The sequence below is a fragment of the Scyliorhinus canicula genome, chromosome 24 (assembly GCF_902713615.1).
Source record: "Scyliorhinus canicula chromosome 24, sScyCan1.1, whole genome shotgun sequence".
Lineage (NCBI taxonomy): Eukaryota > Metazoa > Chordata > Chondrichthyes > Carcharhiniformes > Scyliorhinidae > Scyliorhinus > Scyliorhinus canicula.
In genome coordinates this window covers 18,075,268-18,097,034 of record NC_052169.1, presented here as the reverse complement: position 1 = coordinate 18,097,034, position 21,767 = coordinate 18,075,268, and the positions used below count along the sequence as shown (strand labels likewise).

Here is a 21,767-nt window from a genome sequence, read left to right as displayed (position 1 = left end):
TGGTGACGTCCAGCGGTAGCTGACGCACCGGCGCATGCGCGAACCGGCGAAGGCCTTTCGGCCAGCCCCGCGCCGGCCGGGCGAGAATTCCGCACCTTTGGGGAGGCCCGACGCCGGAGTGGTTGGCGCCACTCCGCTACGCCGGGACCACCCCCCCCCCCGCTGGGTAGGGGAGAATCCCGGCCATGGTCCTTTTTCGAGATAATTCTGCAGGTAAAATGCACTTCTACTGGTAAAATGCGCTGACTTACTGTGAGGACCCAGTTCATTTGGGCAAGTGTTCGGCCAGCTTTGTACAGGATCTGGGGTCCTATAGGCATTTGGGCCAATGGTGTTCCAGGAAGGTAGGTCAGCAACCGGACCATATGGGTCTTAGATTCTTCGCCATAATCTGTGAAAGATGATGCACAGTGTTCTTGTTCAATTAACTTATTCTATTGGAAGCTGGAAGATATCAATAGATACTGATTTCTATTCATTACAGAGTTTGCAATCTTTTATGTAAATGTGGACATTTGTAAAAAGGTGAATTTAAACATTTGGTGTGTTGTCTGGTCAACTTTTACCTGACCCCAGTCACCAAGAACTGATACTTACCAATACTTTCCAATGACATAATCTTGCCATCAGTGGTTGGGATTGGAATGGGCGAAGGAAACCCTTTCTCGTTCAAAAACATCATGGCTCGTGTTTGTGCTTCAATCAAATCGGCATTTTGGCTATCGACGCTGTTCATCACTTTGAAGACATAGCTCTTACTGTGATCTCCAGTCTCCTGGCTCTCAGACACCAGGACGTGGAAGTTCTGATCATCGTAACCGGGCATTGGTTGGACACTGGAGACCCTCAGACCGTACAACCGCTTGACCAACTCAACAACCTGGGCTTCATTCAGCGTGGGTTTGATTAGAACAGGTTTCTCCATGGTGGACATCTGAGAAATACCAAAATAATGAAGCTGACTAAGTAAGGGAATGAAATGCAATAATGAAGGTAACTTATTCTTAACTTAAACTTGCTCAAACACAGTCATTGTGATCCCAGCATGGAGGCTTCCATCGTTAGAGTGCATCAGCAAGTGTTTTTCATTATTGGTTACAGTTTGTGCTCTTGTTCCCCCCCAAAAAAAACTATTATTGTGTAACAGTCTCTGCAAGCACGGAAATGTATGTTATTGTATAACATACAACACAGTGGTTAGCACTGCTGCCGCACAGCTCCAGGGGACTTGGGTTGAATTCCGGCCTCAGGTGACTGTCTGTGTGGCGTTTGCATTTTCTTCCCGTCTCTGCGTGGGTTTCCTCCGGGTGCTCCGGTTTCCTCCCACAGTCCAAAGATGTGCAGGCTGGGTGGATTGGCCATGCTAAATTGCCCCTTAAGTGCCCAAAAGGTGATGTGGGGTTACTGGGCGATGGGGATAGGATGGAGGTGTGGGCTCTTTCCAAGGGCCGGTGCAGACGCAATGGACCAAATGGCCTCCTTCTGCACAGGAAAAAGGCTGGTTTAGCTCAGTGGGCTAGACAGCTGGTTTGTGATGCAGAACAAGGCCAGCAGCGCGGGTTCAATTCCCGTACCGGCCTCCCTGAGCAGGCACTGGAATGTGGCGACTAGGGGCTTTTCACAGTAACTTCACACTTGTGACAATAAAAGGTTATTATTATTATTAAATTCCATGATTCCTGAAGAGCTCCCTGGGATGTGAATTATAATCTTATAATTTGGTTTTATGTCTGATTTATACTGCAAGGTAAGGTTTGTGTTTGATATCTCATTTGCTTGATTCATTAAAGATTATTAACCAGAGTCACAATGTTCCACTGTCCTTAAATGTGCATGAGGGAAATGATGTGTAGCAATATTCTTTTTTTTCTTAAATTTTATTCTCCTCGTTTTCCACATTCTCATCACACAACAAAAGATAACCAACAATAACAAATACAGTATCAATCCCCCAAACAACATCTCCTGCAACATACAAACCCAAACATCACCCGTACATTCCAAAGACTACAAAACAAAAAAGACCAAATGAGAATCAACGGTCATCCCATAAACAATATGCTCAACCTCCCCACCACCCCCCCACATCCAATTCTTGAAAGTGCATGATAAACAATGCCCATGAATTGTAAAATAATAATAATAAAACCCTTCCATCCTCCTGTAGCCATGTAAAATGGCCACCTGCAAAGGACCATGGGAATTGTGGTCAATTGGGGACACAGACAGGTACACAGCCTCTGTGTAATGCACAAAGATACCAGACTTGGCTGAAACTTGGATCCATTTAAGAGTCGATCACCATTTCCCCCAGGACAATAGAGTTTGAATCAAGGAGTTACAACAGCAGCAGACTAACCGCACCCCCCCCCCCCCCCCTTATTTGGAAAGGCCCAAATGCCTGGGACAATGATAGCTGGGACCCGCCCAGCTATCGAGATATCCGCCCCCTAATTGGCTGAGATCGATGAGGATGATCGAGAACCCTATCGATCCATTGGACCTGGAGTAAGGACAGCCCAAAAGGACGCGAAAGAGACGAAGGATAAAAAGCCCTGCGCACTAGAGATCTGCCTCTTTTGGGACCGGCCTGTGTGCGACCAACTCATAGATTATCATAGAATTTACAGTGCAGAAGGAGGCCATTCGGCCCATCGAGTCTGCACCGGCTCTTGGAAAGAGCACCCTACCCAAGCCCACACCTCCACCCTATCCCCATAACCCACTAACCCCACCCAACACTAAGGGCAATTTTGGACACTAAGGGCAATTTAGCATGGCCAATCCACCCAACCTACACATCTTTGGGACTGTGGGAGGAAACCGGAGCATCCGGAGGAAACCCACGCACACACGGGGAGGATGTGCAGACTCTGCACAGAGAGTGACCCAAGCCGGGAATCGAACCTGGGACCCTGGAGCTGTGAAGCGATTGTGCTGTCCACAATGCTACCGTGCTGCCCCAAACTGCAGCAGAACAACCAGGTTCAAGGACCCGCGACCATTCCTGAAGGACGGGCCCAGCTGAGACGAACACAACCACTTCCAAACCGACCACGTGGACCCGGATAAAGGCCTTATCTCGCACAGTGCCGGTCACTCGAAGTGAAGTAAAGGTCATCTTAGTCGTTAGGTGTAGTTTAGTACGGAGCCGTGTGTTTATCGCATAGAGATACAAGTCTTGTGTTATTAATAAACTGTGTTTTTGAGCTAACATATTGGCTGTGTGGTCATTTGGTCGATATAAGAAACAGCTTGTGGTTCACCCCCATAGTAAAGAATACAACACTCCCCCTCAGCTCAAACTTCACCTTCTCGAGTGTCAACAATTCCAGCTGGTCCCCTCGCCAAACCAGGGCACAGGCCGGAGACTCTAAACTCCACCCCACAGGACCCGCCTTCGAGCAATCAGCGAGGCTAAGGCTAAAACATCTGCCCCCCCCCCCCCCCCCCCCCCCTGCCTGCAGCCCCGGCCGGTCCAACACCCCGAAAATAGCTTCCAGGGGCCCTGGCTCCAAGCTCACATGTACCACCCCCGAGATGACATTAAAAAAACTCCCTCCAATACATCTCCAGTTTCGGGCAGGACCAAAACATGTGAACATGTTTTGCGGAGCTCCCTCCACAACGCTCACATACATCCTCCACCCCCTCAAAGAGTCGGCCCATCCTCGCCCTATACATGACCTTCAGCTGTATCAGCCCCAACCTCACGCACGAGGCAGAGGCGTTTACCCTCCAGGGCGCCTCACACCGCAGACCCTCTTCCATAACCTCCCCCAACTCTTCCACTTGGCCTTAAACCCCTCCAAGGATATCTTATCCTCCCCAAAAATCCTCCCATTGATCGAAGACACCACTCCCGTCTTCACTCCCCCTGTCGTCAATGCCTCTTCCAACAATGTGGGGGCCGGCGCCATTGGGAAGCTCTGAATCTCCTTCCTGACAAAATCTCGGAGCTGCAGGTACCTAAATACTTCTCCCTGTCCCAGTCCATATTTCTCCCCTAACACCTCAACCCTCCTCCCTCTCTCCGAAGCCTCCCATCCAACTTCCCTAATCAAACCTATGGTTCCCCCGAATCGGCATCTCCCTTGACCCCGTCCACAGCTTAAAGGGCTGCCTCAACTACCTCCAGATCTTCAACGTCGCCACCACCACCGGGCTCCCCGAACATCCCCCCCCCCCCACAAAAATAAACAAGGTGATCAACTTATCCACCTACTTGAAAAATTCCTTCGGCAAAAAGATCGGCAGGCACTGAAATACAAACAAAAACCGCAGCAACACATTCATTTTCATGGCCTACACCCGACCTGCCAGTGACAGAGGAAGACTATCCCACCTTCCCAGAATTGCCTTCACCCTCCCCAGATTGTACAACGGAGCCCCTCCCCTCCCCCCCCCAGCAATCCCGTGCCGACACCCCCAGGTATCTAAAGTGGGTTACTGCCCTGCAAATGGAAGCCCCCCCCCCCCCCCCCCCCCCCACCCTCACTGCCGGCCGGGGCACCACAAAGTTTCACTTTCATTCCAGCTTGAATTTATACCCCCCCACTGTGCACTATTCCCCCCCACTGTGCACTATTCCCCCCCCACTGTGCACTATTCCCCCCCACTGTGCACTATTCCCCCCACTGTGCACTATTCCCCCCCACTGTGCACTATTCCCCCCCACTGTGCACTATTCCCCCCCACTGTGCACTATTCCCCCCACTGTGCACTATTCCCCCCCACTGTTCACTATTCCCCCCCCCCACGGTGCACTATTCCCCTCACTGTGCACTATTCCCCCCACTGTGCACTATTCCCCCCCACTGTGCACTATTCACCCCCATTGTTCACTATTCCCCCACTGTGCACTATTCCCCCCCACTGTGCACTATTCCCCTCACTGTGCACTATTCCCCCCACTGTGCACTATTCCCCCCACGGTGCACTATTCCCCTCACTGTGCACTATTCCCCCCACTGTGCACTATCCCCCCCCACTGTGCACTATTCACCCCCATTGTTCACTATTCCCCCACTGTGCACTATTCCCCCCCACTGTGCACTATTCCCCTCACTGTGCACTATTCCCCCCACTGTGCACTATTCCCCCCACTGTGCACTATTCCCACCCACGGTGCACTATTCCCCCCCCCACTGTGCACTATTCCCCCCCCCCCACTGTGCACTATTCCCCCCCCCACTGTGCATTATTCCCCCCACTGTGCACTATTCCGCCCCCCCCCCCCCCACGGTGCACTATTCCCTTCCACACACCCAAGCTCCTCAGTGCGATGGCCAAGGACTCAACCACCAGCATAAATAACAGAGATAAATAACAGAGGGGACATAGGACACCCCTGTCTGGTACCCCAGGTGATGAGGAAGGAGATGATGAAGGTGTTGGTGGAGGAGGCGATTGCCCCGGTGGAGGTGGCTGTGTCGAAGGCATCGGCCGAGGTGAGGGAGCTGAGCGAGAAGATGGAGGGATACAGTGCAGAGCAAAGTACCCCAAACTCATATTGTTTGTGCGGACGCTCGCCCTCGGTTCCTTACCCAGGCAGCACGGTGGCGCAGTGGGTTAGCCCTGCTGCCTCACGGCGCTGAGGTCCCAGGTTCGATCCCGGCTCTGGGTCACAGTCCGTGTGGAGTTTGCACATTCTCCCCGTGTTTGCGTGGTTTCACCCCCACAACCCAAAAGATGTGAAGGGTAGGTGGATTGGCCACGCTAAATTGCCCCTCAATTGGAAAAATTAATTGGGTACTCCAAATTTAAAAAAATAAATAATAATAACCGTACCCACGCCACAAATCTCGGCCCAATCCCAAACCTCTCCAGCAGCGCAATCAAATCCCCCCACTCCACCCGATCAAATGCCTTTTCTGTGTCCAGCGTAACCAACACCACTGTCTCCTTTTCCTCAGCCGGCGTCATAACCAGATTAAGCACCTTCCTAATAATCTGCCTCCTAATAAAGCTACCTCCCTTTCACGAACCCTATCTGTCCTCCCCTATCACCTTCGCGAGGCACCCCTCCAACCTAGCCGCCAACACCTTCACCAATATCTTCGCATCAACATTCAGGAGCGATATAGGTCTGTACGACCCACACTGTCGCGTCCTTATTCTTCTTCAGCAGCAAGGATATTGAGGCCTGCCCCAAAGACTGTGGCTACACCCCCTTCCTCATCGCCTCCTCAAACATCTCACCATCAGCGACGCCAACTTGTCCTGAAATTTCTTATAATAGTCTGGTGGGAACCCATCTTATCCTGTCACCTTCCTCGAATGCATCCTCCCAATTGCCTCCTTTATCTCCTGTTTCCCTACCAACCCCTCCAATGTGGTCCCATCTTCCTGCCCCAACCTCTCGTACCCCAGACTGTCCAGGAATTCCCACATCCACAGGTGGCTCCGACCTATAACAATTTTCATAGAACTCCTCAAACACCCTGTTCATCTGGTCCTTTATTCCAGCAACAACATTTAGAACATAGAACATAGAACAGTACAGCACAGAACAGGCCCTTCGGCCCTCGATGTTGTGCCGAGCAATGATCACCCTACTTAAACCCACGTAACCCGTATCCCAACAATCCCCCCATTAACCTTACACTACGGGCAATTTAGCATGGCCAATCCACCTAACCCGCACATCTTTGGACTGTGGGAGGAAACCGGAGCACCCGGAGGAAACCCACGCACACACGGGGAGGACGTGCAGACTCCACACAGACAGTGACCCAGCCGGGAATCGAACCTGGGACCCAGGAGCTGTGATGCATTGATGCTAACCACCATGCTACCGTGAGGCCCCCTTTATAGATCACCGGGTCCTCACTCCTATTTAGCTGGCTCTACAACAGCCTGCCTTTTATACTACTGCAGGATTAACTCAGTTCAATGAGCACGGGGAACGATCATCCCTAGCTGGATGAGTCCTTTGCAGGTGATTGCCCCCCCCCCCCCCCCCCCAAAACCATCTCGAGGGTGACCATGTGGGAGGAGACCATAGAGGAGGAGACCATGGAGGAGGTGACCATGGAGGAGGAGACCATGGCGGACGTGACCATGGGGGAGGAGACCATGGGGGAGGTGACCATGGGGGAGGAGACCATGGAGGAGGTGGCCATGGAGGAGGAGAGGATGAAATGGGTGCAAACCCCAACAGCAACTAGACGACAAACCAAGACATCAGATCGGTGGCATCTTATCCAAACCAAACGGGGAAGCAGGATAGGCCGGTGGGTACCCCGTCCAGCCCAACACCCTCACCAGTCACACAGGGGGCAAAGCTGCCAGCAGCCAAACCCAGAGACAGCGCGCCCCACAGCATCAGACCCATAAAGCCAAGGCCCAATCGGCATGGCATGCCAGGGGTTGGGGGGGGGGAAACATCGGACAACGTCCAGCTCTCCATCCCGCAACTCCCAAATGCCCCATAATTTGGGACAATTTGGTCATGAAGCGCATCACCTCCATACTCCCAGAACGCCTTGATCCACGGCAATTCACACACCGCCGCAACCGGACAACAGCAAACGCCACCTCCCTGGCCCTACACGCATCCCTCGAGCATCTCAACAACAAGGACTCCTATATCTATTTTAAAAATCCAGGGAGGTTGCTCAGCCAAACTGGCAGCACGCCAACAGCGCCAATACATCATCATCGGCAATGTTATAAAGCGAGGGGTGTCCAACAAGCTTCTTAAAAGTCCTTTATTCCAGCAACAGCATTACCCATACACAGAGCCCAGTTACCTTTCACCGGGTCCTCACTCCTATTTAGCTGGCTCTACAACAGCCTGCTTTTTGTACTAGTGCAGGATTAACTCAGTTCAATGAGCACGGGGAACGATCATCCCTGGCTGAGTCCTGTGCAGATTAGTACACAAACATATCCAGTGACAGACCCCAGAAAAATCATCGCTACAAAAAACAAAGACAGAAACAGCACCCAGCCCCGCCCCCTGCTCTCTTACCTTATCCTAAACAGCAACTCTACCCGATTTAACCCATATAACAACACAAAGTAAAAAATAGAATGATATACACTCTTCCAACTCCCCTCCCCTCGATTCAAGACCAGTCCTCAGTCCCATTTCTCACTTCTACCCCAATCCTTCACCCTTCACAAAAGCCTCCGCCACCTCCACCGTCTAGAAATAAAAGTCTCTGGAGTTTAGATCACCCTCAACTTCGCTGGGTTCACTCTGGTTACACAGAGCCGTCTTCAGTCAGCCGAAGGCTGCCCGCCTCCTCGCCAGCTCCACAGTTAAGTCCTGGTAAATACGTACACCAGCTCCAGCTCACTGCACCCCCCCCGCATCTGCTTGGCCCAACTCCGACCTTCTCCTTCACTTGGTGCCTGCGGCACCAAGAGCTGGTCATTGACTTCAGGAAGCAAAGTACTGTACATACCCCTGTCAGCATCAACGGGGCCGAGGTGGAGATGGTTGACAGCTTCAAATTCCTAGATGTGCACATCACCAAAAATCTGTCCTGGTTCACCCACGTCGACGCTATCACCAAGAAAGCACAACTGCGCCTAAACGTCCTCAGGAAACTAAGGAAATTTGGCATGTCCACATTAACCCTCACTAACTTTTACAGATGCACCATAGAAAGTATCCTATCTGGTTGCATCACAGCCTGGTATGGCAACTGCTCGGCCCAGGACCGCAAGAAACTTCAGAGAGTCGTGAACAGGGTCCATCACACGAATCTGCCTCCCATACATTGACTCCATCTACACCTCCCGCTGCCTGGGGAAAGAGGGCAGCATAATCAAAGACTCCTCCCATCCGGCTTCCAACTCTTCCATCGGGCAGGAGATACAGAAGTCTGAGAACACGCACTAACAGATTCAAAAACATCTACTTCCCCGCTGTTACCAGACTCCTGTTTGAGCTGCACGCAGAAAAATACTTTTCACTGTACCTCGGTACACATGACAATAAACAAATCAAAACCCACGGAGCCTTTTAAAGAAATATCCTGAAAATACAATCTGTTGAGAACCACAAAATAAGAAAAAGACTAAAATGATCAAAACGCCACTTTGAAACTTGGAATAAAGCAGCAATAACTAACTTGCATATAAAAACGAAAAGCATGCTTTGTGTTTTTAGAATGTTCTAATGTAATAAATTAAGCTGTTCAGAACAAAGGTCAATTTTCCTGTTCTCACAAGACTCAAATAGCTTAAGGCAGCGTTCCAAATAATTTGCTGTTTTCAATTCTATTGAAAAGATTGAGGTCTGAATGACCAAACCTGGGTCGGGATTCTCCCCTTCCCAGCGGGGCGGGGGGGGGGGGGGGGGGGGGGGGTCCCGGCATGTTCGAGTGGTGGAAGTCTCCGCACCTTTAGGGGCCACGCCTTCACATTGAGGGGCTAGGCCCGCGCCGGAGTGGTTCCGACTCCGCTGGCTGGCGTGAATGGCCTTTGGTGCCACGCCAGCCGGGGCTGAAAGGACTTCGCCGGCCGGCGTAAGTCCGCGCATGCGCCGGAGCGTCAGCGGCTGCTGACGTCATACTGGCGCATGCGCAGGGGAGGAGTGTCTTCCGCCTCCAGAAGAAAAAGAGTGCCCCCCATGGCACAGGCCCGCCCGCCGATCGGTGGGCCCCGATCACGGGCCAGGCCACCGTGGGGGCACCCCCCGGGGTCAGATCACCCCGTGCCCCCTCCAGGACCCTGGCGCCCGCCTGCTCCCACCGGTAAGGTAGGTGGTTTAATCCACGCCGGTGGGAGAGGCTTGTCAGCGGCCGGACTTTGGCCCATCGCGGGCCGGAGAATCGCCGCGGGGGGGCCGCCGTCCGTCGCGATTCCCGTCCACGCCGAATCTCGGGGGGGGGGGGGGGGGGCGGAGAATTCGGGACACGGGATTGGCGCCGGCCCCGGGGCGATTCTCCGACCCGGCAGGGGGTCGGAGAATCCCGACCCTGATTCTTGAACCCAAGGAGCTAGAACTGGTTTGTAGACATACCACCCAAAAAGTCTTATTTCAGGCTTGATGCCAAATTCCATTGAGAATAGTACACCCGGGTGATCAGGAGGAGGGAATCGGGAGACTCCCATTTAAGAGGGCAGTGAAGAGTTTCAGATACCTGGGGGTGCAGGTGGCCAGGAGTTGGGGGACTCTCCATAAGCTTAATTTTACCAGGCTGGTGGAGCAGATGGAAGAGGAATTTAAAAGGTGGGACATGGTGCCGCTATCGTTGGCGGGTAGAGTGCAGTCCGTCAAAATGACGGTTCTTCCGAGGTTCTTGTTCCTTTTTCAGTGTTTGCCCATCTTTATCCCTAGGGCCTTTTTTAGAAGGGTGACTAGCAGCATCATGAGCTTTGTTTGGGCGCATGGGACCCCGAGGGTGAAGAGGGTCTTCTTGGAGCGGGGTAGAGATGGTGGGGGGCTGGCGTTACCCAATCTCTCGGGGTATTATTGGGCGGCCAATGTGTCGATGGTGCGCAAGTGGGTAATGGAGGGGGAGGGGGCAGCATGGAAACGGATGGAGAGGGCGTCCTGTGGAGATACAAGCCTGGGGGCCCTGGTAACGGCGCCGTGGCCGTTCCCTCCTACGAGGTATACCACGAGTCCGGTGGTGGCGGCTACCCTCAAGATTTGGGGGCAGTGGAGGCGACATAGGGGAGAAGTGGGGGGCTCGATGTAGGCTCCGTTAAGGGGGAACCATAGGTTCGTCCCGGGGAACATTGATGGGGGATTTCAGGGTTGGCACAGAGCGGGCATCAGACAGCTGAGGGACCTGTTTATTGATGGGAGGTTTGCGAGCCTGGGGGAGTTGGAGGAGAAATTTGGGCTCCCCCCGGGGAACATGTTCAGGTATCTGCAGGTAAAGGCATTTGCTAGGCGGCAGGTGGAGGGATTCCCTTCGCTTCCCGCGAGGGGGGTGAGCGACAGGGTGCTTTCGGGGGTCTGGGTCGGAGAGGGGAAGATATCTGATATCTACAAGGTTATGCAGGAGGCGGAGGAGGCGTCAGTAGAGGAGCTGAAAACGAAGTGGGAAGGGGAACTGGGGGAACAGATCGAAGACGGGACATGGGCTGATGCCCTGGAGAGGGTTAATTCTTCCTCCTCGTGTGCGCGGCTTAGCCTCATCCAATTCAAGGTGCTGCACCGGGCCCACATGACTGGGACGAGGATGAGTAGGTTCTTTGGGGGTGAGGACAGGTGTGTCAGGTGCTCGAGGAGTCCAGCGAACCATGCCCATATGTTCTGGGCATGCCCGGCACTGGAAGAGTTCTGGAAGGGGGTGGCGAGGACGGTGTCGAGGGTGGTGGGATCCAGGGTCAAGCCAGGATGGGGACTCGCGATTTTTGGGGTTGGGGTGGAGCCGGGAGTGCAGGAGGCGAAAGAGGCCGGTGTCCTGGCCTTTGCGTCCCTAGTAGCCCGGCGAAGGATCTTGCTACAATGGAAGGATGCGAGGCCCCCAAGCGTGGAGACCTGGATCAATGACATGGCGGGTTTCATTAAGCTAGAGAAAGTCAAATTCGCCCTGAGAGGGTCGGTACAAGGGTTCTTTAGGCGGTGGCAGCCTTTTCTCGACTTTCTGGCTCAACGATAGGGTACGGGGACAGCAGCAGCAGCAACCCGGGGAGGGAAAAGGGGAGGGAAAAGGGGGGGGGGGGGCCGACAATGACTATGTTTGTTTATTTAATTTTAATATTTTTAAAGTTCTTTTGTTGTTCATTAGGGTTGGGGGGGGGTGGGGGGATGTGATACATGCGCCGATACGGTCTGGGGGTGTCACAGTTATTATGGGTTATTTTGTTGCATTTCATTGTTTGTCGTTATGTTTTACATTTTCTGTAAAAAATTCCAATAAAAATTATATAAAAAAAAAAAGAAAAAAAAAAAAAAAAAAATTCCATTGAGAAAATCATTCAAAATCTCAGAATAATTATTAACCATTCATTTTGCCCAGGAGTAGTTTCACATTAGCTATATTTGTATTATTAAATATTAGAATTGAGATTTAAATGAGTTTCTTCGTGATTCTGTGCAAGGAAGGGTAAACTTATAGTTAGGGCGGCACTGCGGCACAGTGGTTAGCACTGTTGCTTCACAGCGCCAGGGTCCCAGGTTCTCCCCGTGTCTGCGTGGGTTTCCTCCGGGTGCTCCGGCTTCCTCCCACAAGTCCTGAAAGACATGTTTGTTCGGTGAATTGGACATTCTGAATTCACTCTCCGTGTATCCGAACTGGCGCCGGAATGTGGAAGATTATTATTTATTATTATTACGTGCCTCCGCGCTGTGAGGTACATTGTGTAATAGATCTGACTCACTGCCCATCACTCCATTGCAGTCCGACAGCATCGAGTTCACACAGGCTCCGTACATGTGGAAAACGACTGGTTAAGAATTAGGAGAGGAGCTGAACTCAAACCTCCTCTACACCCCCTACCCCTACCCACTGTACACCCTGAACACCCCCTACCCCCACCTCCTGTACACCCCCTACCCCCACCCACTGTACACCCTGAACACCCCCTACCCCCACCTCCTGTACACCCCCTACCCCCACCCACTGTACACCCTGAACACCCCCTACCCCCACCTCCTGTACACCCCCTACCCCACCCACTGTACACCCTGAACACCCCCTACCCTCACCCCCTGAATACCCCCTACCCCCACCCACTGTACACCCTGAACACCCCCTACCCCCACCCCCTGTACACCCCCTACCCACACCCCCTGTACACCCCCTACCCACACCTCCTGTACACACCCTACCCCCACCCACTGTACACCCTGAACACCCCCTACCCCCACCCGCTGTACACCCTGAACACCCCCTACCCCCACCCCTAAACACCCCCTACTCTCACCCCCTGTACACCCCCTACCCCCACCCACTATACACCCTAAACACACCCTACCCCCACCTCCTGTACACACCCTACCCTCACCCCTATACACCCTGTACACCCCCTACCCCCACCCCCTGAACACCCCCTACCCCACCCCCTGAATATCCCCTACCTCCACCCCCTAAACACCCTCTACCCCCACCTCCTGTACACCCCCTACCCCCACCCCCTGAACTCCCCCTACCCTCACCCCCTGTACACCCCCTACCCCCACCCCCTGTACACTCCCTACCCCAACCCCCTGTACACCCCCTACCCCCACCCCCTGTACACCCCCTACCCCAACCCCCTGTACACCACCTACCCCAACCCCCTGTACACCCCCTACCCCAACCCCCTGTACACCACCTACCCCAACCCCCTGTACACCCCCTACCCCAACACCCTGTACACCCCCTACCCCAACACCCTGTACACCACCTACCCCAACCCCCTGTACACCCCCTACCCCACTCCCTGTACACCCCCTACCCCAACCCCCTGAACACCCCCTACCCCCACCCCCTGTACACCCCCTACCCCAACCCCCTGGATACCCTCTACCCCCACCCCCTGAACATCCCCTACCCCCACCCCCTGAACACCCCCTACCCCCACTCCCTGTACACCCCCTACCCCAACCCCCTGTACACCGCCTACCTCCACCCCCTGTACACCCCCTACCCCCACCCCCTGTACACCGCCTACCCCCACCCCCTGTACACCCGCTACCCCAACCCCCTGTACACCGCCTACCCCAACCCCCTGAATACCCTCTACCCTCACCCCCTGAACACCCCCTACCCCCACCCCCAGAATTTGAGAATTAGAAGCTCGACAAGCTTTCAAATCATAATAGGGTTTCTGCAGAGTTCCTGAATTTAAATTTGGTAACCGGGGAGACCTCCTGCTTTAACAATCATTCAGAAGTAGCAAATGCTTCGACCCAGATCCATCAGGCACGCACATACAGCCTTGTTTCAATGCACACTGCTTACCTCAACTCACAGCTGTGGTGATCACAAGTTAACTAGATGCAATACAACTGAGCAAACACTAGAGGGGGCACGGGAGAGCCATATAAATAGACGGGGACAGGAAGTGAGGACACTTCACAGCAGGCAGAACTGGTAGCTGTACCCACACAGCAGCAGGTAGCACTGAAGGTAGCCATAGGTAGAGCTCTGAAGAGAGAACGAATTCACAATAAAGCATCTTCTCCACATTTGAGACTACGAGCTTTATTAAGACACGAGTAACAACACGAACCAACTCGTGGTAGATGAATCCAACCAAGATGATTTGGTTTTCAAAGAATACTACTCAGACATGGCTGAGTCAGTCGGATATGCTTATCACAGCATCAGCGACACGGTCGCAAAGTTCAACAAGAATCAACTCGTGGTAGAAGAAGCCAACGAAGATGAAATGGGTTTCAAAGAATACTACTCAGACATGGAGGAGTTATTTGGACATGCTGATCACAGCATCAGCGACACCGTTGCAAAGCTCAACACGACTCTACTCATGGTAGATGAATCCAACACCATGATGCCATGGCAGCTCGTCGATACATTGGATGACAGCAATACCCTAGACGAAGACGACGCCACACAGAGAGCACAGGAAGACTCCACAGAGCGAGCGATGACAGGCTCCACAGTGCGAGTGATGAAAGACTCCAAAAGGGATGCAAGCAAACACTCCCTGGCGAACACCATGCATGAACAAGACCATGAAGGTAAACCCGCTGTATCTGAGCAACCGCAAGCAGACTATGAAAGTCTACCAAGCTCACAGGAACAAGAAGAAGACAACGTACATCTAACCACTGACACCATGCATGCACAAGACCATGAAGGTCAACCTGCCGTATCTGAGCAACCACAAGCAGACTATGAAAGTCTAACAAGCTCACATGAACAAGAAGAAGACAATGCACCTCTACCCACTGCATGCGAAGACAGTGACAAGGTGATCACACCCGACGTACAGGATCACAGCGAGACTGACAGTTCTCAGCTTGTCTGTACAGAAGCACAGAGTCGGGCCACCCAACAGTCCAGAGAGACGATGCCGAAAGAAAACATGCAGATTTTGACTCCAGAAGAGGAGCACCTGGAGTCCAGAGAGACAACGCCGAAAGAAACCATGCAGATTCTGACTCCAGAAGAGGAGCACCTGGAGTCCAGAGAGACCAAGCCAAAAGAAACCATGCAGATTCTGACTCCAGAAGAGGAGCACCTGGAGTCCAGAGAGACCAAGCCAAAAGAAACCATGCAGATTTTGACTCCAGAAGAGGAGCACCTGGAGTCCAGTGAGACAACATCAACAGAAATCATGAAGATTTCAACTCCAGAAGCGGAGCACCAAGAGTCTAGAGAGACCACGTCAAGTGAAATCATGCAGATTTGGACTCCAGAAGAGGAGCGCCAGAAGTCCACAGACACCACGTCAATTGTAATCATGGAGGTTTTGACTCCAGAAGAGAAGCGCCAAGAATCCAGAGACACCGCGTCAAATGAAATCGAGAAGAATTTGACTCCGGAAGAGGAGCACCAAGAAAGCAAAGATGAGGAATCCAATTCTCCACAAATGATTGATGTCACCTGCACCGATGCAACATCAGATCATTCGCACCACTCTCGAGACGAAATGCTCAATGACTCAGATTATCCACTCGGGACACGAATAGAGTATAACAAGAAAAACAAAAGTCAAAAGAAGCACAGCAGAAACGGGACAAACAACAGCAAGAACAAAAGCAACATGAAGCGCGACAAGACCAACAACAATAGCAAGAAGCACAGCAGAAACGAGAACGACAACAGAAAGAACAAAAGCAACATGAAGCGCGACAAGACAAACAACAAAGTCAGGCACAAAGATAGCGACAACGAAAGAGACAGAAACAACAAGAACGGCAACGAAAACAACAAAGTCAGGAACAAAGATAGTGACAACACCAAAAACAGAAACGACAAAAACAGCAACAAGAACGGCCACGAAAACAACAAAGTCAGGAACAACGACAGTGCCAACACCAAAGACAGAAACGACAAAAACAGCAACAAGTACGGCAATGAAAACAACAAAAATAGGAACGACAGAAACAACAGCGATGAAACAACGACTTGTACACAATGGTACTACTCGGCACATGAAGGACAATGCCACAGCACACTGCAAAACGATGACAAGACTACAAACATGTCATGGGATGACAACGAATCGCACAAACTCACGTCTGCTCCAGAACGAGCAAGCACACCAGCATCCAAGGCGGATGAGACAATAAATCAATACCACAAGCACAGAAAAAAGTCCATGCCAGTCAACATCAGTGAGGTGACCATGCAAACACCTCGGGATGATGCATTGGGTACTTAAAATAACAAGGAACACCAACAACATTCACAGCGGACTTGCAATATCAATATCACCACGTCATCAACAACAAAAAGAAAAAAAGCTCTGAACAAATTCATCATGTTTGGACTCAAATGTTTTTATTAAGATTGGACATATAAATACATTGGCTTTGTAAAATATGCAATAGCACCATCACCTGTATAGATACGCATATCGTAACTGTTTTCTATAATTTTCTTTAACGATGTACAGCAAATATGTAAAGAGAAAAAGGGGGATGTGGTGATCGCAGATTGACTAGATACAAAACAACTGAGCAAACACCAGAGGGAGAGCTATAAATACACCGGGACAGGATGTACAATTTTCTTTAACGATGTACAGAAAATATGTAAAGAGAAAAAGGGGGATGTGGTGATCACAAGTTAACTAGATGCAATACAACTGAGCAAACACTAGAGGGGGCACGGGAGAGCCATATAAATAGACGGGGACAGGAAGTGAGGACACTTCACATCAGGCAGAACTGGTAGCTGTACACACACAGCAGCAGGTAGCACTGAAGGTAGCCATAGGTAGAGCTCTGAAGAGAGAACGAATTCACAATAAAGCATCTTCTCCACATTTGAGACTACGAGCTTTATTAAGACACGAGTAACAACACAACAGCCTTCTCCTCTGCTGACTCCCTGATCCTCTCGCCAGGTTGGAAAACCTACTAAGGACATTCGTGCTAACTTTTCCCACTGCTGATGAAAGTTCACTCCCACATCTCCGATTGGATCTACAAACAAATACCTCCCTGTGCATTCATCTCTTTCAAACGCCCTGGGGTTCCGAAGAATGAGAGGTGATCTGATTGGAACAGATAAAATTCTTAGGTCCCTGCTGCTCACTGAGAAATGCCACGGGACCTCTTACACCTGCATGCGGAGGCAGACAAGGCCTCAGTCCAACATCTCATCCACAAAACAACTTCATCAACCCTGCAGCACACCCCTGTCAGCATCAGCAGAGTGAACCAAAGGGTCAACCGTAATTTTTATGCTTCAATTTGAATCCGCAATCTTTGGACTCAGAAACAAGCATCAGCCCACCAAGCCACAGCTGGTGCACATGTTAGAGTTTCCACATTAATTCCAGACCCCCCCCCCTTTCTGGCCCCTGCTCTCCAATTTATTTTGCTCCTCGGAGGGTGCTGTGTGGGTGAGGGTGGGGGAGGTCAGTTGGGGGGATGGGGGTGGCAGTGGGGGTGAGGATACAAAGCATGCAGTCACGGTGCTCCGGCCATCACCGTGTGAGGCAGGTGGGGAGGTGGTCCAGCTGCTCTATTCCCAATTCCGTATCTTCACCCATTCCCGACTGTCCCGTCCCCTTCCTAAATTGGACACAACATCCGGGAAGCGGACCTCCTCAACCGCAGAGGAGCAGTAAACAACGGGAGCCGCATTTTTCTCAAACGTAAGGCTAGGCACAGCTTTGTTCATTGGCTGAATTGGGTTCAGTCGGGATGTCCATCTCCCAGACCCACAAGATTTTTCCCTTGACATTTCTGTCTGTGCGCTTGGAGCTGGGAATGATGCTGGGATGATTCAGACAAGAGAGAATCTAACTCTGGATCCTTGACATTCAATGTCATTACCATCGCTGGATCCCCCACTATCAACATCCTGGGGGTTTAGCATTGACCAGAAACTGAACTGGACCCAGCCACATTAATACTGTGGGTACAAGAGTAGGCAAAGGCTAGGAATCCTACAGCGAGTAACTCACCTCCTGACCCCCCCCCCCCCCCCCCAAAGCCTGTCCACCATCTACAAGGCACAAGTCAGTGATGGAATACTCTCCACTTGCCTGGATGAGTGCAGCTCCAGGAACACTCAAGAAGCTCGACACCATCCAGAACAAAGCAGCCCCGCTTGATTGCTCCCCTTCCACAAACATTCAACCCTCTTCTGGACTGACCTCATTAACACTGCACCCCTGTATGCCTCATCCGATGCCGGTGCTTATGTAGTTACATTGTGTACCTTGTGTTGCCCTATTATGTATTTTCTTTTATTTCCTTTTCTTTTCATGTACTTAATGACCTGTTGAGCTGCTCGCAGAAAAATACTTTTTACTGTACCTCGGTACACGTGACAATAAATAAATCCAATCCAACTCTCCACCACCGGCGAACAGTGGCAGCCGTGTGTACCATCTACAAGATGCACTGCAGTAACTGACCAAGGTTCCTCAGACAGCACCTTCCAAACCCATGACCGCTACCATCTAGAAGGACAAGAGCAGCAGATACCTGGGAACCCCACCACCTGGAGGTTCCCCTCCAAGTCACTCACCACCCCGACTTGGAAATATATCGGCCGTACCTTCACTGTCGCTGGGGCAACATCCTGGAACGCCCTCCCTAACAGCACAGTGGGTGTACCTACACCTCAAGGACTGCAGCGGTTCAAGAAGGCAGCTCGCCACCACGTTCTGATGGGCAACAAGGGATGGGCAATAAATGCTGGTTAACCAGCGACGCCCACATCCCGTAAATGAATTCTAAACATCTATTATCTGTGGAACAACTTATCTTCTATGTGAGGTGATCTCTTGTCCATTTGATGGTGCGTGGTACAGTTCAGGAAAAATTCAAAGTTTGCTGCTGCTTACTTGGTCTGAAGCGCAGCGATGTCCAAGTCACTGTCCTCCGAGCAGAATTTAAGTGTAGAATCTCATGAGCTTGCATATGATGGATTAATGCTTGTACGATTCCATAGTGCACTTCCTGGGCTAATGATTAACAGAATTAACATAAATGGAGAGAGATTAGAACCTCCCTTTACTGCTGAATTTATTTTGATGATTCAAAAGAACAGTTCTCAATGCCATACGCGAGTTGACACTTGCCAAGTCAGCAGGTACAGGAACAGTGCAAAATGATTACGCAGCTTCTGTAGATATCAGAAGCCCGAGTTCTAACATTATAGAAACCTACAGCTTGTGAGGAGTTAATGTCATGTTACAATAAGACACTAGATGGAGCTAGGGACAGTAGTATAAAAGGCACTGACTCTTAGGCATCTGGGAGAGAATTGAATAGAGGAGAGGAGGCTGGAGGAGAGCTAGAGAGGATAGATATAGTTATAGAATATAGAGATAGTGTTACTGAGTGTAGCTTAATATAATCTATTTGTTTACTATAGAAATAAGTTTTGAACTTTAATTTAAGTAGTGTAAAATAAATTTAGCTTTGTTGATGAACCTAGCCTCAAATATCTTTGTGAATATTATGCCGTCCATCTTGAAGTCAATCTCACGAAGATCACCACACGAGTATCTGGATCCTACTCCTTAAAGGTGCACATTTTATAATAATAATCTTTACTGTCACAAGTAGGCTTACATTAACACTGCAATGCAATTACTGTGAAAAGCCCCTAGTTGCCACAGTCTGGCGCCTGTTCGGGTACACAGAGGGAGAATTCAGAATGTCTAGTTCACCTAGCAAGCACGTCTTTCGGGACTTGTGGGAGGAAACCGGAGCACCCGGAGGAAACCCATGCAGACCCGGGGAGAACGTGCAGACTCTGCTCAGGCAGTGACCCAAGACGGGAATCGAACCTGGGACCCTGGCGTTGTGAAGCACCAGTGCTACCCACTGAGCTACCGTGCCGCTCACGTTGTCCAAATGTCAAAGCTATTTTGCACCTCGAGTGCCTGCAGACCTGGGCTTGAGGATCAAAAGTTGAGTCACCTTTAGATTATGCCCGGACCTCACTGCTGGATACAGCACAATGATTTGATTGGATTATGGAGAATATACATCACAGAAACAGGCCATTCAGCCCAACCAGTCCATGCTGTTTTTTAATGCTCCAATTGAGCCTCCTCCCATCCTTCCTCATGTAAAATGTGTGGGTAAAGCCCCGTTGGTGAGGAAGGTGTTGCTGGAGTGGGGTCGGGCGGGGGGGGGGGGGGGGGGGGGGGGGGCTGACTCTCCCGAACTTTATAAATTACTGCTGCGTGGTGAATACTATTGGGCTGGTTTAGCACAGTGGGCTAAACAGCTGGCTTGTAATGCAGAACAATGTCTGCAGCGCGGGTTCAATTCCCGTACCGGCCTCCCCGAACAGGCGCCGGAATGTGGCGACTAGGGGCTTTTCACAGTAACTTAATTGAAGCCTACTCGTGACAATAAGTGATGATTATTATTATTATTATATAGCGATGGTCAGGAAATAGGTAGTGGAGGAAGGGTCGGTATGGGAGCAGATGGAGGCAGCCTCATGTAAGGACACGGGTTTAGGGCCACTATTAACGGCGCCTCTGCCGTTCTCATAGAATTTACAGTGCAGAACAGTGCAGTACAGAGGGCAGCACGGTAGCATGGTGGTTAGCATAAATGCTTCACAGCTCCAGGGTCCCAAGTTCGATTCCCGGCTGGGTCACTGTCTGTGCGGAGTCTGCACGTCCTCCCCGTGTGTGCGTGGGTTTCCTCTGGGTGCTCCGGTTTCCTCCCACTGTCCAAAGATGTGCGGGTAAATCGCGGGTGTGTAAATCAAACACTAGATGGCGTTACTAATTCACTGTGTACAAGACAGCAACTCTAGGAATTCTGGGAGAAGCTGAAGGGAACATGGTGAGATGCTGATGAGAGCAGAGTGAGAATCGATTGTGGAGATATAGCACAAGGTCAAGTCAGGGTGTAGTTTATTAGTTAGATAGAATATTGATTACTGTACTACAGATTCAGTATTATTAGTTTTGTAATAGTAAAGTGTGCGAACCTAATCAAAGTAAGTACGGTAAAATAAATTTGTTTTGATTCAAACTTCTTATTTTTATATTCTTTGTCAACACTACATATCTGGTTATCTTGGAGGGAAAGGCCAGGACTATAACAGAGCCGCCCGCTGGGAGTGGGTTCCATTACTTGCAGGTGAGGGACTTTATGCGGAGGCAGTTATCGACCTTTCCATACCGGCCGCCCCAGGGGCTACAGGATAAGATAATGTCGAAAACGGGAGTAGGGGAGGGGAAAGTATCGGAAATCTATAAGGAGCTGATGGACTGGGGGAAACCCCGATACGGGAGGTTGAGCGGGAGTGGGAGGAAGAGCTGGGTTGGAAGTTGGGAGGCTGGGTGATGGGAGGACGCCCTGAGGCGGGTCAATGGATCCTGAGCCTTATACAATTTAAGGTGGTCCACAGGCCACATATGACTTACTACATTTGAAGGGGGGGAAGATAGGTGTGGGCGGTGTGCGAATGGGCCTGTGAATCATGTTTTGGGCGTGTCCGAAGGGGATCGATGCTAGGGTTTGCCCGGAGGGAGGGGGATATTTCGGTGGGGAAGTTGTTGGGGTGTTGTTTATGTCAGCCACGTTGGCTGGGTTTGGTTTTCCTTGGTGGCCGGTTGCTTATTCTGTTAAATGTATAAGATAATTGTCTCAATAAAATATTTTTCATTAAAAAAAGAAGCTGAGATTCGCCAGGATGTTGCCGGAGCATTCCAGCTAGCAAGTTCACCCTGAGAGGATCAAC

General features: G+C 51.0%; 2 protein-coding genes across 6 annotated transcripts in view; both read right to left on the bottom strand.

The window, feature by feature from the left end:
• Window positions 1-18,970, bottom strand: part of LOC119956848 (hydroxylysine kinase-like) — a 28,007-nt gene extending 9,037 nt beyond the window's left edge. The window contains exons 1-3 of one of the 4 annotated variants that reach the window (XM_038784338.1): window positions 18,895-18,970; window positions 598-934; window positions 252-391 (exon numbers count right to left, since the gene is read on the bottom strand). In XM_038784338.1, the coding sequence (XP_038640266.1) occupies window positions 252-391; window positions 598-934 (477 nt within the window). In that variant the 5' untranslated portion in view covers window positions 18,895-18,970. Of the gene's footprint in view, window positions 1-251; window positions 392-597; window positions 935-7,754; window positions 7,775-8,933; window positions 8,961-13,859; window positions 13,873-18,894 lie in introns of those variants that run through there. The other 3 variants (XM_038784340.1, XM_038784337.1, XM_038784339.1) reach the window with 3 other exon arrangements.
• The window catches only part of LOC119956850 (hydroxylysine kinase-like), an 81,787-nt gene continuing 60,850 nt past the window's right edge, over window positions 831-21,767 (bottom strand). Inside the window, exon 6 of one of the 2 annotated variants that reach the window (XM_038784344.1) lies at window positions 831-934. The gene's annotated coding sequence lies outside the window, so the exon portion shown is untranslated. Of the gene's footprint in view, window positions 935-18,947; window positions 19,015-21,767 lie in introns of those variants that run through there. The other variant, XM_038784343.1, reaches the window with a different exon arrangement.